Source organism: Pongo pygmaeus, chromosome 10 (assembly GCF_028885625.2).
Source record: "Pongo pygmaeus isolate AG05252 chromosome 10, NHGRI_mPonPyg2-v2.0_pri, whole genome shotgun sequence".
Taxonomy (NCBI): domain Eukaryota; kingdom Metazoa; phylum Chordata; class Mammalia; order Primates; family Hominidae; genus Pongo; species Pongo pygmaeus.
Window position 1 is genome coordinate 21,809,512 of NC_072383.2, and position 17,937 is coordinate 21,827,448.

Sequence of the window (17,937 nt, forward strand, 5' to 3'; positions counted from 1 at the left end):
GACGAATGCTGAAGCCCACGCTACAAATGTGGCCTGCTTAGTGTGGGGGACGCTGCAGGTGAGGCTGAAGGAATCCAGATGAGATGGGTGATGTTAGGGGTCAAGTTGACTGGGTTAAGGGATACCCAGATGGCTGGTAAAGTGTTATTTCTGGGTGGGTCTGTGAGGGTGTTTCCAGACGAGACTGGCATTTGAATGAGTAGACTGACTAAGGAAGATCCATCCTTGCCCCATGTGGGTGGCACCGCCCAATCAGCAGAGGGTCCGGACACAACAAAAAGTCAGAGTAATGGCAAATGCAGGCGCTCTCTCTTCTGCAGCCGGGATGTCATCCTCTCCCACACTTGAACATCAGAACTCCAGGATGTTGGGCCTCTGGACTCTGGGACTTACCCAATGACTCCAGGTTCTCAGGCCTTTGACTGTGGACTGAGAATTCCACCATCAGCTTCCCTGGGTCTGAGACTTTTGGACTTGTCCTGAGCCATGCTACCAGCTTCCTGGGTTCTCCAGGTTGCAGATGACCTAGGGTGGGACTTCTCAGCCTCCATAATCACATGATCCAGTTTCCCTAGTAGATCCCCTCTCCTCCTCCATCTATCCATCCATCATCTCTCAATCATCCATCTATCATCCATCTATCATCTATCCATCCACCTACCATGTATACATCCACCAACTATCTATCCATCTATCATCTACCTATCATCTATCATCTATCAATCTATCATCCATCTATCTATCTATCATCTATCCATCCATCCATCCATCCATCCAACCATTCATCCATCCTACTAGTTCTGTCTCCATGAAGAACTGTAATAAACAGGGACCCCACCTTTGCCTGCCAAAAACCTTCAACTGGGTCATGGACATGGGCCATTTCCTTACAATGCTCAGTCACAGAGGCCCAAGCTCTATCTGCCTCCCACGAGACAATTTCTCCCATCACCTGGACCACCCAAACAGCCTCCGACCAGAGTCACAAGGTCCTCTGCTGATGTCCTAGTGGCTGGCACCATGGATGTCCAGATTCCCACCCACCATCTGGGTCTGACTGAAGGCCTGTATCCTGGGCATCCCCGGAACAGAATGAGGAACAGAACCCCGGTCTGGGGTTTTTCCCTGTAAGGTCAATGGGTCTGTGGGGAATCCAATGCACCACACTGGCCCCATCACAGCTTATCGTAGTAAACTTACCCCGGAACAGGCAACAGGAACAAAAACAGCCATTCTACTACCATCCATGGCTGCAATCCACTGCCCCCATGTCACCCGCAAGTTCATGTTCCAGCTCGTCCAGGCTCGAGACACGTCTCATGTCCTTGTTTAATTGGCAGCTGCTTTTCTTTCTTACTGTTACATAGAATAATAACGCATCGTGCAACTAATGGCGTCTCAGATTTGATGAGTTAAGGTATGCGCAGGGGAGGCCCTGGCCTGATTCCCGAAAGAATGACAGAGGTGGGGTAGTGGGGCACGCCTTACATAGGGGGTAGAGCCTAAAATCCAGTAGAGCCAAAATCACCCTCAAATGGGGCTTCTTTGGCTAAACAGACTTACATGGTCAGCTGGGCATGTTGGACAGAACATTCAAACAGCAAGAACATGCAAGATGCCAGATGCTCAGAAAGAGACAGAAAAAAGTGAGACTGACTCAAGGAGGGATAGTCACGCGCCATGGCAAACAGCATCAACTGCCTATTTGGACAATATTTTTCTTTCTTCTTCTTTTTTTTTTTTGATACAGAATCTCACTCTGTCTCCCAGGCTAGTATACAGTGGCACAATCTCAGCTCACTGCAACCTCCGCCTCCTGGGTTCAAGTGATTCTCCTGCCTCAGCCTCCTGAGTAGCTGGGATTACAGGCACCTGCCACCACACCTAGCTAATTTTTGTATTTTTAGTAGAGACGGGGTTTCACCATGTTGGCCAGGCTGGTCTCAAACTCCCGACCAAGGGATCCGCCTGCCTCGGCCTCCCAAAGTGCTGGGATTAGACATGAGAGCCACCGCGCCCAGCTTCTTTCTTCTTTTCTCTACCCAGTTGCTTTAATGACATGCGAGATTCTACCCCATTTGTCAGAAAAGCAAACTGAGGCCAGGAGGAGAAGTGAGGCATCTTGCTCAGAACCACAAAGCTAGTAACAGGCAGCACTGCCAGGGCCCCATCCTGGATTCAGGCCACAGTAGTGGAAAGGAGGTGACCGGGGCATCCTGGAGGACAAGGAAACTCACACTTACTTCCTAGTCTTGGCACATTCCTTCTTCCAGTTCTTTACCAAAACAGGCATGACTTGTTCCGACGTGTCCTCCTTGTTTAAGGACCAGAGGTCACTGCCCACCAGGGGCTGGCGGTAGCCCCGCACAATCAACCTAGGGCCAAGACACAAGGGGGTTAGGCAATGAGAGTCAATGAGAGGAGGAGGAGGACGGGGCTCACTCAATCCACACGCCTGCTGATGCTGCTCCCCTCTGCAGAACAGCTGCCCGCTGCAAATGAAGGCAGCCATGCAGCTGGGGAAGTCAGAATGTGGCTGGACATTTGCACATATTACAAGCTAATTACAGCTCATTCTGTTGGGTCATGCAGGAAAAATGGCTTTTTTTTTTTTTTTTTTTTTTTTTTTTAGTGGTGCATACAAAAGACTTAGGGGAAAGAAAGATGATTTAGGAGCGAAATATCAGGATGGCTCTAATTTATTTTTTATTTTTTATTATTCATTCATTCATTTGGAGACAGGTTCTTGCTGTGTCACCCAGGATGGAGTACAGTGGTGCGATCGCAGCTCCCTGCAGCTCCCTGCAGCCTCCAGCTCCCGGTCTAGAGCAATTCTCCCCACTTCAGCCTTCTGAGTAGCTGGGACTTTGGGTGCAAGCCATTATGACTGGCAAATTTTTTTTATTTTTTATTTTTGTAGAGACAGAGTCTCCCTATGTTGCCCAAGCTGTTCTTGAACCCCAGGCTCAAGCAACCCTCCCACCTTGGCCTCCCGAAGTCTTGGAATTATAGGCATGAGCCACCGTGCCCCGCCAAGTTTTTAAAATTTTAAATTAAAAAAGGCTGATATGGGCCAGGCACGGTAGCTCATGCCTATAATCCTAGCACTTTGGGAGGCCGAGGTGGGAGGACTTTGTGAGCCCTGGAGTTCAAGACCAGCCTGGGCAACATAGGGAGACTATCTCTACAAAAAGTAGAAATAAAAAAATTAGCCAGTCATGATGGCTCGCACCTGTAGTCCCAGCTACTCAGGAGGCTGAGGTGGGAGGACTGCTCAAGGCCAGGAGGTGGCGGCCGCGGAGAGCTGTGATTGTGTCTCTGCACTCCAGCCTGGGCAATGGAATCAGACCCTATAAAAAGAAAAAAAAAAAAAATAGGTTGAAGGAAAAAATTAAAAAATAAAAAGGTTGACATGACAAAGCATTAGTAAGCATGAAATCTGGGTGATGAGATTATTGAGTTTTATTATATTAATCTTTCTATGTGACTCCATCCAGGCTGGAGTGTAATGGAGCCATCTCGGCTCACTGTAACCTCTGCCTCCTGGATTCAAGCGATTCTCCTGCCTCACGCTCCCAAGTAGCTGGGATTACAGATGTGTGCTGCCCAGCTAATTTTTGTATTGTTAGTGGAGACAGGGTTTCACCATGTAGGCCAGGCTGGTCAACTCCTGACCTCAGGTGATCCACCCACCTCGGCCTCTGAAAGTGCTAACATTACAGGCATGAGCCACCGCGCCCAGCAGACTAAACACTTTTATAATAAAAGGTAAAATACTTTCATCTTTTGCTCTCAAATAATTTCAAACTTATAGAAAAATTACTGAAATCATACTAAGAATTCACTCAACTCACCATTGTTAACATGTTGCCACATTTGCAGTATCATTCTCTGTATCCATGGACGTGCACCCACAAACACACACACACATGCAAACACATCATCTTTTTCTGAACCATTTAAACAGTTAAAGGCCTGGCACGGTGGCTCACACCTGTAATCCCTGCACCTTGGGAGACTGAGGTGGGTGGATCACCTGAGGTCAGGAGTTTGAGACCAGCTTGGACAACACAGTGAAACCCCATCTCTACTAAAAATACAAAAATTAGCTGGACGTGGTGGCAGGTCCCTGTAATCCCAGCTACTCAGGAGGCTGAGACAGGACAATCTCTTGAACCCAGGAGGCGGAGGTTGCAGTGAGCTCAGATCCTACCGCTGCACTCCAGCCTGGACAAAAGAGTGAGACTCCATCTCAAAAAAAAAAGTTAACATATAGGCTCTACATGCCTTTACCCCAAAAAAACTGGAGGTATTCCCTTCCAATCCAGGACATGCTCTTATGTAACTAGAGCACAATTTTCCAAAACAAGAATGAACGTGATCAGCATGCATCCGGTGTCCTGTAGTCATGTACAAATTACATCAACTGTCCCAGTGATGCTTTTTAATAGTAATTTGAAGAAATTATTCAAAACATCTAATTTTTAAAAACGATGTTTGTCATTAAGACAAGGATGAGACCAGGCATGGTGGCTCATGCCTGTAATCCCAGCACTCTGTGAGGCTGAGGTGGGACAATCACTTGAGCTCAGAAGTTGGAGACCAGCCTGGGCAACATGATGAAACCCCATCTCTACAGAAAGTACAAAAATCTGCTGGGCATGGGGGAGCATGCCTGTAGTCCCAGCTACTCAGGAGGCTGAGGCAGGAGCATCACCTAAGCCCAGTAGATTGGGACTGCAGTAAGCTACAATTGTGCCACTGCACTCCAGCCTCAGCGACAGAGCGAAAGCCTGTCTCAAAAAAAAAAAAAAAAAAAAAAAGATGATGCATATTAGGGGCAAAAAAAGATTCTTCAAACAATCCCCAATAAGATGTTAACAATGGGCAGAAAAAGAGGATCAGAAGGTACCTGGGCATGGTGGCTCACACCTGTAATCCCAGCACTTTGGGAGGTCGATGGGGGTGGATCACCTGAGGTCAGGAGTTTCAAGACAAGCCTGGCCAACATGGCAAAACTCTGTCTCTACTAAAAATACAAAAAGTAGCCAGGCATGGTGGTGCAAGCCTCTAATCCCAGCTACCTGGGAGGCTGAGGCAGGAGAATCACTTGAACCTGGGAGGCGGAGACTGTAGTGAGCTGAGACTGACAGAGCGAGACTCCATCTCAAAAAAAAAAGAAAGACGACCAGAAGGAGGCATACTAAAATGGTGACACTGGTTGCCTCTGGATGTCTCCTACACTGCTGATCTGCACGTGTGGTTTTTTAATCCATACTTCCTGTGGTGAGACAGTATTATTTTTCTAAGCAGTGGGGGAGAGGAGGGGGACAATGTCAATAATAACTATACCTAATATTTTAAAAACCCAAATCTGAAGCTAAAGCAAGAGCAGTCCAGCATATGGCTGTCCCAGGCAAAGCCTTCTGCAGAGGTGTAAGCTGCTCACGGCTCATGTGTTTATCACATTCAAGTTCATGGAACTGCCGGACAGAGATGGTGTCTCTGAGACCACATGGCCAGCACAGGCAGATTCAAGATAACTCTGCAGAAGAGCGAAGGAGGGAGAAGTCTGGGGGGGGCGGGAGCTGAGCATGTTCGTTCATTCATTCATTCCCCACCACCTCCCTGAGGTCTGGGGGGCCCAGCCTTACCCTGTGATCCACCAGTAGGTGATCCTGGACAGGAAGGAGGCGCTGGACTCTGGGCAAGGATTCTAGTGGAAAGAAAGCACAGGTTTGGGAGGAAGAGAGAAAGGAACGATTTGACTTTTCATCCAGGTCAGAGCTTAGCAAGTAGTCAGCTGCTCACTCTTCCTTCCAGAGGACTAGCGTCAGCTCCACACCATTCTGCACCCCAAAAGGACCCTCTCCTAATCCCCAGGAGAAAGAAACTCATGGCAGCTCTTCCAGTTTCAATCAATGGAGTGTCTACCATGTACAACCACAATACAACATGCTATAGACCTGCCTTATCTTCTATCCCCGCAACAACCCTAGGAGCTGGTGTTAACGTCATCCCTACTTCATTCATTCATTCAACAAATATTTTCTGAGCACCTACTATGTGCTAGGCATTCTACAAGGTACTACAGGGTTGCCTTATATCCCCACGACAACCTCATGAGCGGGTATTACTATTGTCCCTACTTTACTCATTCAGTCACTGAATATTTATTGACCACCTACTATGTGCTAGACACTCTACCAAGAGCTTATATACTTGCATTATTTTATACCCTCATGGAATTCTATAAACATGGTATTACTATTATCTCCACCTCATTCATTCATCTATCCAACAAGTATTTCCTGAGCAAAACCCTTGTACCAAGCACCCTGCATACAAATCTAAACAAACAGAAATGACTCCTGCCTGTATGGAGCCTGTGGTCTACTGCAGTAATCATCAGTAATACCTGCCAAGATACTCTACTATTAATAGCTAGCTCAGTTCTAAGTGCTTTACACAAACTACCTTACTTAATCTTCATCCTTGCCTCACAAGACAGATAAAAGTATCATGTCATCCCTGTTTTGCAGCTAAAAGAAACTGGGCCTGTAATCCCAGCACTTTGGGAGGCTGAGGCAGGCAGATCACAAGGTCAAGAGATCGAGACCATCCTAGCCAACATGGTGAAACCCTGTCTCTCCTAAAAATACAAAAATTAGCTGGATGTGGTGGCAGGAGCCTGTAGTCCCAGCTACTTGGGAGGCTGAGGCAAGACAATCGCTTGAACCCGGGAGGCGGAGGTTGCAGTGAGCCATGATCGAACAACTGCACTACAGCCTGGCAACAGAGCAAGAGTGTCTCAAAATAAAAATTAAATTAAATTAAATTAAATTTAAAAACTGGGGCCCAGAGATGAAAAGATTTGTTCAAGGTCCCACAGCTAAAAGCAGTGGAGTCAGGATGTGAGCCCCAAAGAGTCAGGCTCCAGAGAGAGACATGCATCAAATGATCACATGAACAAATGCAAAACTACAACTTCTGGGCCTTGATGTGCGTCCTGAAAGGAGAGAAATATTACCAATGAGACAAAGTAAGTACATGGGGACTGATCTGGTGTACGAAGGTCAGAGAAGGCTCCCCCGAGGAAGACAGTCAAGCTGGCACCTGAAGGGTGAGTAGAGGAGAACTAAGTAACGAGGAAAAGCAATGCATTCCCAGCAGACAGCAGTGTGTGCAAAGGCCCGGTGGTAGAAGAAAGCATGGTAGACTCCAGGAACCAAGAAGGGGCCTGAGCAGTCTACACTGGAGGCTGTGCACAGTCTATACTGCAGGCCACATATTTTGGTCTTCATTCTAAGGGCAATGGGAAGTACTGAGAGATTCTAAGCAAGCTATCAAAGAACTTATTTCCCAGAGAAATGAAGATGAGCCCCAAGTCAACAACATGCAGGCAAGGAAAGGGACCGACACAGAGCTCCTGGGATGATGGACAAAGCCTGGCTTTCAACATGGATGCAGCCGGGTCTAAATTCTGAAACACAAGATTTAGCAGCAGAGGGAAGAGAGGTCACCATGCAGTAATGACAGCTTTAGCCAAGGACTCCACTCAAAGTTCCAGCCTTGTGCAGATATAAGGCATTTACACAGCCCGATAAGGTGGCATACTCTCATCAAGTGGTTTTCCATTCAAGGCTGGGCATGCTTTTTAAAAAATACTGTATCCTGGCTGGGTGTGGTGGCTCACGTATATAATCCCAGTACTTTGGGAGGCCAAGGCAGGCAGATCACTTGAGGTCAGGAGTTCGAGGTTAGGAGTTTGAGACCAGCCTAGGCAACATGATGAAACCCCGTCTCTACCAAAAATACAAAAAATTAGCTGGATGTGGTGGTGGGTGCCTGCAAGCTCAGCTACTCAGGAGGCTGAGGCAGAATTGCTTGAATCCATGAGGCGGAGGTTGCAGTAAGCTGAGATCTTGCCACTGCACTCCAGCCTAGGGAGCCTGTTTCGAAAAAAATAAAAATTAAAATAAAAAAAAATACTGTATCCGGGTCCTACCCGCACCAGGGAATCTCATTAAGCTGGTTCTGGGTGCGACTGGGGCACTGAAGCTTTGCTTTTGTTTTAAACTTCCAGATTTTTCTTGGAAAAGTGGCTGGGCAAGAAATATGCAAGATAAGCCAAGAACATCTTGTCACACCGGACAACAAGGAAACTAAGCATGAATAGGATTGTTAAAAGGCTCAAGAGCCAAGCAGAAGTGGCGGCTGCAGGCTAAAAGAGGGACAATTTGAGCTTTGACAAGAATAAGTACAACTGGCTAAAACATACCATGCAAGGTTTTTATTTTGTTTTTTGTTTTGTTTTTTGAGATGGAGTCTTGCTCTGTCACCCAGGCTGGAGTCCAGTGGCGTGATCTTGGCTCACTGCAAACTCCGCCTCCTGGGTTCAAGTGATCCTCCCGCCTCGGCCTCCCAAGTAGCTAGGATTATAAGCGTCAGCCACCACACTAGGCTAATGTTTGTATCTTTAGTAGAGATGGGGTTTCACCATGTTGGTGAACAGGCTGGTCTCGAACTCCTGACTCAAGTGATCTACCCACCTTGGCTTCCCAAAGTGGTGGGATTACAGGCTTGAGCCACTGCGCCCGGCCTTACAAGTTTATATACACAAGTTTCATATTGATGCTGGAAATAAAGAGAAACATCTGATGTTGTCAGTGAACCAGGTCATTGTTTGAAAACAGAAAAAGCGGAAAGAAACAAGTATTTTCTCCACCTTTCCCAAATGTACTCATTTGGTTCACCAGGGTCGGAGAAGGCTTCCCTGAGGAAAACAGTCATTTATTCGATCACTACAGAGTGATCAGTGATCAAAGAAATGAAGGGGAAACTCTTTTCCATAAAAAAATCCCAGCTAAAACATAAAGAATGATACCATAGAAGAATGAGCCATTGTGCAACCACAATGGATTACTGGGATATTTGATATTAATAAATTTTTATTAAAGTTAGTATTACAGTCACATATACATGTTTTTTTGTCAAGACAAGGTCTAGCTATATTGATCAGGCTGGTCTCAAACTCCTGGGCTGAAGTGATCCTCCTGCCTCAGCTTCCCAAAGTGCTGGAATTACAGGCATGAGCCGTCACATGCAGCCCAACAGTTACAGTTTTTAAAATTCTTATCTTTTAGATGTTATCATTAAAGAAAGTTGAGCAATGAACATCAGGAACTCTGTTATTTTTGCAACTTTTTGTGAGCCAAACCATTGCGAAATAAAGTCATTAAAAATAAACAAATCCATGTCCTTCGGAGATACATATTAAAACGTTCACCTATGCAATGCATGGTAAAGAGCTCATGGTAGCTGGGTGCGGTGGCTCACACTTGTAACCCCAACACTTTGGGAGGCTGAGGCGGGAGAATTGCTTTGAGTTCGAGACCAGTCTGGGCAACAAGGCAAGACCCTGTCTCTACAAAAAATATAAAAATTGGCTGGACATGGTGGCACGTGCCTGTAGTCCCAGCTACTCAAGAGGGTGAGGCATGAGAATGGCTTGAACCCGGGAGGCAGAGGTTGCAGCAAGCTGAGATTGTGCCATCGCACTCCAGCCTGGGTAATAGTGAGACCCTGTCTCAAAAATAAATAAAAAGAAAAGAAAAAGAGCTCATGGTAGTTCATTATCCTATGCTGTCTACTTTATGTTTCCATCATAAAAGGCTAAATAAAAAGCTCCTCCAGTGATTCAAATACACAGCCAGGGCTAAGGATCAGGCTCCACTCTGGGACTCGGAGGGGTGATGAAGTTCCCAGCCCTGCCTGTCCATTGGAATCACCTAAGGAGTTTGTTAAGTGCCAAGTGCCTAGGGCCCCACCCCAGACCAACTAAATCAGCACCTCTAGGGGGAGGACCCTGACAGCCACAGATCCTTAACAAGATCATCAGATGCAGCCGATGCATTCCAGACCAACCGAAGCAGAGTTCAGATCAGACCATGGACCCGGACAGACCTGGGTTCTAATCCCAGCCCTGCTATATTCTAGCTGATGACCTTGGGCAAGTCCCTTCACCTCCAAGCCTCAGTTTTTATACCTGGAAAATGGGAATCGTTTGTCCTACTGCTTGCTCGACCTACCCCCCGGGACTGCCAGGAGGGACAAATGACATGAGGCCCATGGGACTGTGTCGTAAAGCGGAATTTCTCCAACCTAAGGCGTGGAGGTAGTGGTGTTTGCTTTGTAGGCTGGGTAGAAATGCTGCATTGCAGGCTGGTTTTTCATCTGGAAGAGCTGACGCCTTCCTGCCCGCCCCCACAGTCGGTGGGTGGGTTATCAGGGAATTGCAAATCCATTTCACCTGTAGCCCAAGCCCTACCCACTGTGAAAGACGGAGGTGCTGGCTGGCAGAGAGAGGAGGAAGGGGTGGGGCATGGCTGTCAATGATTCATTTATTTCTTGGTCAAATACAAGGGCAGGACTCGCTTATAGGCCAGGATGTGGGTGAAGTGCTGCGGACGGAGCTGCAAACGAGACAGCGAGACCCCTGCCCCATTCAGCCTCCTGCCCTGGGGGAGATGGACAGTAAGTAAACCACGGTGCAAATAAGTATATAATTACAATCGGAATTACAATCAGTGAGAGCTGCAACAAAGGAAAAAGGTCAGTCATTTGAGGCCTGATATCACCCCTTAATCACTGAGGGTTGAGGTAGGCAGGTTAACCAACCTTTTCTGGAAACGGCCAGCTGATAACAAAGGAACAAAGGAAAAAGAAGGTGGCGGGGGTGGAGGGGCAGCTTCTGTGTGAAGCAGTGCATAGCACGGGGCTAGCTGGCGTGGCTCAATCCCAGCTTGCCATTTCCTAGCTGTGGGACCTTGGGTCAGTTCCTTGGTGGTGAAGATTAAATGAGATCAAACATGTTAAGTACTCAGAATAGTACCTGGCACAGAGTAACAGCTAAAGAAAGGGTAATATGAGTAGTAGTGGTAGCAGTAATAATAATAGAAGCAGTGACAGTAGCCTCTGGTATATAGAAACATCAAACTGTACACCTTAAATATATTTTCGAGACAGGGTCTCGCTCTGTCACCCAAGCTGGAGCACGGTAGTGTAATCATAGCTCATTGCAGCCTCGACCTCCCAGGTTCAAGTGATCCTCCCACCTCAGCCCCCCAGGTAGCTGGGACTACAGACGCACACCACAACACCCAGCTAATTTTGTATTTTTTGTAGAGACAGGATTTCACTCTATTGCTTGAGCTAGTCTCGAACTCCTGAGCTCAAGTGATCTACCTGCCTCGGCCTCCCAAAGTCCTGGGATTACAGGCATGAACCACGGTGCCCAACCTATATACCATTTTTATTTGTCACTATACATCAATAAAGCTCAAGAGTTTGGTGGGGGAAAAACCCAGTGGGTTCACAATACACCACTGTACCAGATGCTTTATATATCAGAAGCATCTATGGCCCACAGGCCAGCTATTTATAAATAAAGTTTCATTGGAACAGTCACACCCATTCATTTATGTATTATAAATGAATATGGCAGCTTTTGAGCTACACAGCAGAGTTAGGGGTTGCCACAGACAGTGTATGGCATGCAAAGCCTAAAGTATTTATCAGCCAGCCCTTTCCAGAAAAGGTTGGCTAACCTCTGCCTACCTCAACCCCCACAACATGCTAAGACACAGTGATTAAGGGGTGAAATCAGGCCTCAAATGACAGTCTTTTGCCTGCAAATCCAGTCTTCTTCAGCTTTGGCATCAACACGCAGGACAGAGACAGCCAGGGGAGGCTTGAAATGCAGCCCATATCCAGCTTAACAAGACCCTCAAATCCTAACCTTCCCTCAGCCCAGTAAAACTGAGTCCCCAGCCACTGGTAAAAAACCTGCCCTGCAAATGCAACAAGGACATTGACAGATGGAACACTGCACAGTTTTTTGTTTTTTTGTGTTTTGAGACTGAGTCTCACTCTGTCGCCCAGGCTGGAGTACAGTGGCCTGATCTCGGCTCACTGAAACCTCCACCTCCCAGGTTCAAGCAATTCTCCTGCCTCAGCCTCCTGAGTAGCTGGGATTATAGGCACCTGCCACCACGCCCGGCTAATTTTTGGATTTTTTGATAGAGATGGAGTTTCACCATGTTGGCTAGGCTGGTCTCGAACTCCTGACCTCAATTGATTCGCCCGCCTTGGCCTCACAAAGTGCTGGGATTACAGGCATCAGCCACCGCGCCCAGCCATTGCTGTTTCTAATTTGCACATTCAAAGAGCTTTGTCAAATTCTTCTCCTCACGCTGCCTCTCTTGTATGGCTCTAAATACAGATTTTCAGATTATCTCAAGTTACAGGTAGGGAGGCCAACACAGGGTCCCCTCTTCGCTGGCAAAAAAAAAAAAAAAAAAAAAAAAAAAGGAAATAGCTTCTTTTTTTTTTTTTTTTTCTTCTGAGACGGTTTCACTCTCATCGCCCAGGCTGCAGCACAATGGTGCGTTCTCAGCTCACTGCAGCCTCCGCTTCCCACATTGAAGTGGTTCTCCTACCTCATCCTGCCATATAGCAGGGATTACAGGTGCACGCCACCATGCCTGGCTAATTTTTGCACTTGTAGTACAGACGGGGTTTTACCATGTTGGCCAGGCTGGTCTCGAACTCCTGACTGACCTCAAGCGATCCACCCACCTCGGCCTCCCAAAGTGCTGGGATTACAGGCATGAGCCACTGCGCCCAGCCTGGAAATAGCCTCTATCTGACGTGGAAGGCCTTACTTGACAACAAAGACAACTAACTTCTGAAGTAGGTCAGACAATAAAATATAATAAAAATTAAAAAAGGAGGAAATAAAAAAGGAGGAAAAAAAATCATGGGGCACTGGATTGTAATCCAGGGAGCATCTCATTTAACCCAAACCAAGGAGAATCTTTTGACATCATACACTAGGTACAAAAGACAGAGCCACCTCCAGGGGGTTTCCCAGCCTCAGACACTGAAATACAGCAACTCCTGTCCCAGATAGCATGAAAGCAGCTTGTGAACTGGTCCCTCCTTCATTTGAAATGAAAACAATTCAGAGAAGTCCTGGCTGAAGGCAGAGGGAGGAAAAGCCTGATTCATCCAAACAGAGTGATGTGTTCTTTGGCATCCACCATACTGACATCTACGTTTGGTACCAGATGAGCTGGCCAGAAACCCTGTGGTTTGAACCAATTAGGTACGGCAGTCCCAGGCACTGATTCTTGGAGCGCAGGGTAGTTTAAGGACCTTGTCTGGGTCTTTCCGCATGTTGACCTGTTTGTCAGAAACACTCTCGGCTTTTAGTTCTAATGGGTTTTCTGCTGGTTACCTCTGCTCTGCACTGCTAAAGTGCCCCCCACAACCCCTGCACCCAGCAGGAGGTAATGCGTGCAGCAGCAATACGATTTAGAGCAGTGGCCCTCAAACGCGGCTCCATCACCAGCATCGGTGGCACCTGGGAACTTTTTGGGAACCACAGATGCTCGGGACCCACCCAGACCTACTACATCAGAAACTGTGTGGGTGGGGACCAGCAATCTGTGTTTCAAGCGTGAGAACCCAGTGGGAGGGTTCCTGACACATCACCACTCTGACCCTCGATGTCTTCATCTGTCAAGTGGGGAGACAGATCATCCTGTCCTACTGTGAGGACTAAATAAATAATACAGTGCACCCAGCTGTTATCCTTATTATTAGACAGAGACTAAATGTCCAGCAGTAAGAGATTTGCCAGTATAACGTAAACATTGGTGATTTGTTTGCCCTGTTGCTTACCAACTGTGCAAAATGCCTCCCTGCCCAGGACCTCCGTTTCCTCTACTGGAGCACACCCCGGAATCTTTTCCCATGCCCTTTGCCCATCAACTTGTCTGTTTTCTTTGTTTGTTTGTTTCAAGAGATGGGGTCTCACTATGTTGACCAAATTGGTCTTAAACTCTTGGCTTCAAGAAATCTTCCCCCCTAAGCCTCCCAAAGTGCCAGGACTACAGGTGTGAGCCACCGCACCTGGCCCTTTTTCTGGTTTTGGATGCTGTAGTGGGCACAGATGAATGTCCTGGCTCAGCCTCCCTCTCTACCTGCCTGGGTGCCTGCAAAGGCTTTTTAAGTGCCACCGACCTCACCCCCATGTGCAGTGTATCCTCTTCCTTTCAGCCTGAGGATCTTCCAAAACCTGTCCAACCTGAGTGTGTCATTCCACTGGTGAAAAACCTTTCCTCAGCTCCCACCACAGTAGGGTTAAAATTCCAAGCCCTGGCTGGATGTGGTGGTTCACCCACCCCTGTAATCCTAGCATTTTGGGAGGCCAAGGCGGGGCATCACTTGAGCTCAGAAGTTCAAGACCAGCCTGAGTAACATACAGAAACCCCATCTCTACCAAAAATAGAAAAAGTTACTTGGGCATGGTGGCACGCAACTATGGTCCCAGCTACTTGCGAGGCTGAGGTGGGAGGATCGCTTGAGCCCTGGAGGTGGAGGGTACAGTGAGCTGAGATGGCACCACCGCACTCCAACCTTGGTGACAGAGTGAGACTACATCTCAAAAAAAAAAAAAAAAAAATTCCAAGTCCTTATTGTGACACATAATTGCACCCTTGATCTCTGATGCTCCCTGACTCTTGCCTCTCTTTTCACTTACATCCTAGCCCTTCCAATCTAGCCAAGCAGAATTCTTTTTTCCTTTCTTTCTTTTGAGATGGAGTCTTGCTCTGTCACCCAGACTGGAGTACAGTGGCGCGATCTAGGCTCACCACAACCTCCGCCTCCCGGGTTCAAGCGATTCTCCTGCCTGAGCCTCTCAAGTAGCTGGGATTACAGGCATGCACCACCACACCCAGCTAATTTTTGTATTTTCAGTAGAGACGGGGTTTTACCACGTTGGCCAGGCTGGTCTTGAGCTCCTAGTCTCAGGTGATCTGCCTGCCTCAGCCTCCCAAAGTGCTGGGATTACAGGCAAGAGCCACTGCACCCAGCCTAGCCAAGCCAAATTCCAAGCGATTCCCAAACACCCACAAGCTCCCTCAACTGGCCCTTTGCACATGCCAGTTGCTCTACCAGGAGCACCCTCCCACCCCACCACCTCCAACCATATTCACCTGGCCAGAGCCTCGCATTCCTTAGACTTGAGCATCTCCTCTCCTCCCTGGATGCTAGCCCTGGAGCCCCAGGCTGAGTCAGGGACCACTCTCCCAGCCCCCACAACTCCCAGCACTTCCCTCCCTCAGAGCCCCCACTGTCCATCCTGCAGTTGTTGGTTTAACTGCCTGCCACCCACCTTCCATCTCTCCTCCAGGTCAGTGGTCAAGGTCTGTTTCTTTCTAGCTCAGCCCCTGGCACAACACCTGATTATTAAATGACAGAAAGCATGACGGAGAAATGGAAAGAAAATGGAGTTTCAACGCTTTAATCAACGGTCCAAGATCAGGCCTTGGTGGGTGGGAACAGAGACTGATCATGAAGGGGCACAAGGGAACTTCCTGGGGTCCTTGCAATGTTCTGTATCTTGACAGGGGTTCAAAGTATTCCTTTATCAAGACTCATCAAATGCTAACTTGAGATCAGCAATTTCACTGTATGTAAATTGTAAGCAAAAAACTCAGAACGGTAAACAGATCTTAAACTCTAGCTAATGATTTACTTGGAAGTGGGTGCGTGAAAGAATACTAATATATTTCGAAGGAAGTTTCAGATATCAAAAAAACTAGGTTCAGTGGCCCAAGCCTGTAATCCCAGTACTTTGGGAGGCTGAGGTGGGAGGATTGCTTGAGGCCAGGAGTTCAAGACCAGACTGGGCAACATAGGGAGCCCTCATGCCTATAAAAAATTAAAAAATTAGCCAAACACAGTAGTGTGCACCTGTAGGGTCCAATCTACTTGGGAGGCAGAAGTGGGAAGATCATTGGAGCCCAGGAGTTGGAGGCTGCAGTGAGCTATGATCGCACCACTGCACTCTAGTCTGTGAGACAGAGTGAGACCCTATCTCAAAAACAAAAAAGAAAACAAAAGTAGCCGGTTGGCTGGCTGATTAAGCTATCTGGTTAGACAGACAGATATGTGACAAAGCAAGTTTAGCAAAATGTTAACTGTGGTTCTAGGTACCAACTATACGACTGCTCACTGCAGAATTCTTTCAACTTTTCTGTAGGTTTAAAAACGTTCATAGTAAAATACTGGGGGGAAAATATTACATATTATACAGACAGGACTAAAAATACCTCTTACGGCAAATGAGCTGAGTAGCTTTCACTGAATGTTCCAAACCAGTGATTTGCAACCCTGAACTACCTGGAGATCTTGTTAAAATGAGTTTGACTTGGTAGGTTTGGGATGAGGCCTGAGACCCAGCATTTCTAGCAAACTTCCGGGGGATATCGAGCTCTTCCAACTGGTCCAAGGACCTCTGCTTTCAGCTGGGACCTAATAAATGATCTCCTTTGGCCTTGATCCCCTTATCTACAAGATCCTCCTCCCCCAAACCTAAACCACAGACTCAGTGCCAAAGAGAAAAAAGGCAGGAGACTGGGGTCCGGCCGGAGCCCTAGCAGTCTTGGTCAGCCCTGCCCAGGCTCCCAAAAGCCTCGGCAGCCCCAGAGCCAGAAGGACAGATGGGAGGAGCCCCACCAAGCAGCCAGGGCTGGAATAGACATCCGAGTCATGCAGTGGGAGCAGGGCCAGCTGGGGAGGATTGGCCGACTCAGTGACTCAGCACAAAGTGGCCTGGAGGAGCTGGCTCTGCCAGCTCCCACCCAGGCCCCGCCTGACCTGACCCCAGCTGCCCCAGGCCTTGGCTGATCACTCTGAGGACAGGCGACAGGTGATGGATGGCCTGCTGCTGCTCTGAGGATGGGAGAGCAGCAAGCCTGGACTCTCCCCATCTTCCTGGCTCCACTGTGATTCAATCCCCGAGAGTGATGGGAAGACAAGCAAAGAGGGTGTCCTGTTGTCCTCCTCCCCAGATCACAGGGCTCAGGTCTGGGACAGAGAGAGGAGGTGAAGCCAACAACAAATCGAGTTGCAAACCGTTTTCAAGAAGGGGCTGCTGAGGTCCCCAAAGGAAGAGCACCGAGACCAAAGCCACGAGTCTAGCTGATTCTCACAGGACCTGGTTCCCACCCTTCCTTGCCCCCATCTCAATTGCTAGGCTATGTTGCTAGGTAGTTATGTGGTTATTATGTTTGTTTGTTTGAGACAGGGTCTCAGTCTGTTGCCCAGACTGGAGCGATCTCGGCTTACTGCAACCTCTGCCTCCCGGGTACAAGCAATTCTCCTGCCTCTGCCTCCTAAATAGCGGGGATCACAGGTGCTCAACACCATGCACAGCTAATTTTTGTATTTTTAGTAGAGATGGGATTTCACCATGTTGGTCGGGCTGGTCTCAAACTCCTGACCTCAGGTGATCTACCTGTCTCGGCCTCCCAAAGTGCTGGGTTTATAGGTGTGAGCCACCACACCCGGCCTTGAACAAGATTTTTAAAAGCACTTAGCATCACTGAATTGCACACTTAAAATGGTTAAAATGGCAAATCTTAGGTTACATATATTTAACCCCCCAAAATGCAACATTTTAAAAAAGAAAATAAGGCTCTTGACACCATGCCAAGCCTTCAGAACATCTGTGCATACATCAGTCCCCTTCCTCTTTCCTGCTGGTAATACTTGAACAGGATGAAGGCAGAGAAGCAGCTTAATCTCATGTCCTGTGAGGCCTCATGCACACTTCACCCTCATGCAAGACATAATATATGTGCCACATGTACTGAGCACCTCCCCATTTAACACAACACTAAAATTACCACTAAAGGCCCACCGTGTGCCTGGCTGTGTCTTAGGCACTGAGGTTACAAGGTGGATACTGCCATGTGAAGCCTCTAGCCTAACACAAAGCCATTATTTAGCCAAGACCCTTCCGTTCAGCAGTTACAACCAAGAGAAGTGACATGATTGTGCAGAACAGCCAATCGTGAGTTT

At 47.7% G+C, this 17,937-nt stretch overlaps 1 protein-coding gene across 1 annotated transcript in view; it reads right to left on the minus strand.

Annotated features, from left to right (window-relative positions):
* Positions 1 to 17,937, minus strand: part of LOC129009443 (multidrug resistance-associated protein 1-like) — a 100,043-nt gene that overhangs the window by 10,066 nt on the left and 72,040 nt on the right. The window contains exons 7-8 of the mRNA XM_063647227.1: positions 5,655 to 5,716; positions 2,244 to 2,375 (exon numbers count right to left, since the gene is read on the minus strand). Coding sequence (XP_063503297.1) covers positions 2,244 to 2,375; positions 5,655 to 5,716 — 194 coding nt within the window. The remainder of the gene's footprint in view (positions 1 to 2,243; positions 2,376 to 5,654; positions 5,717 to 17,937) is intronic.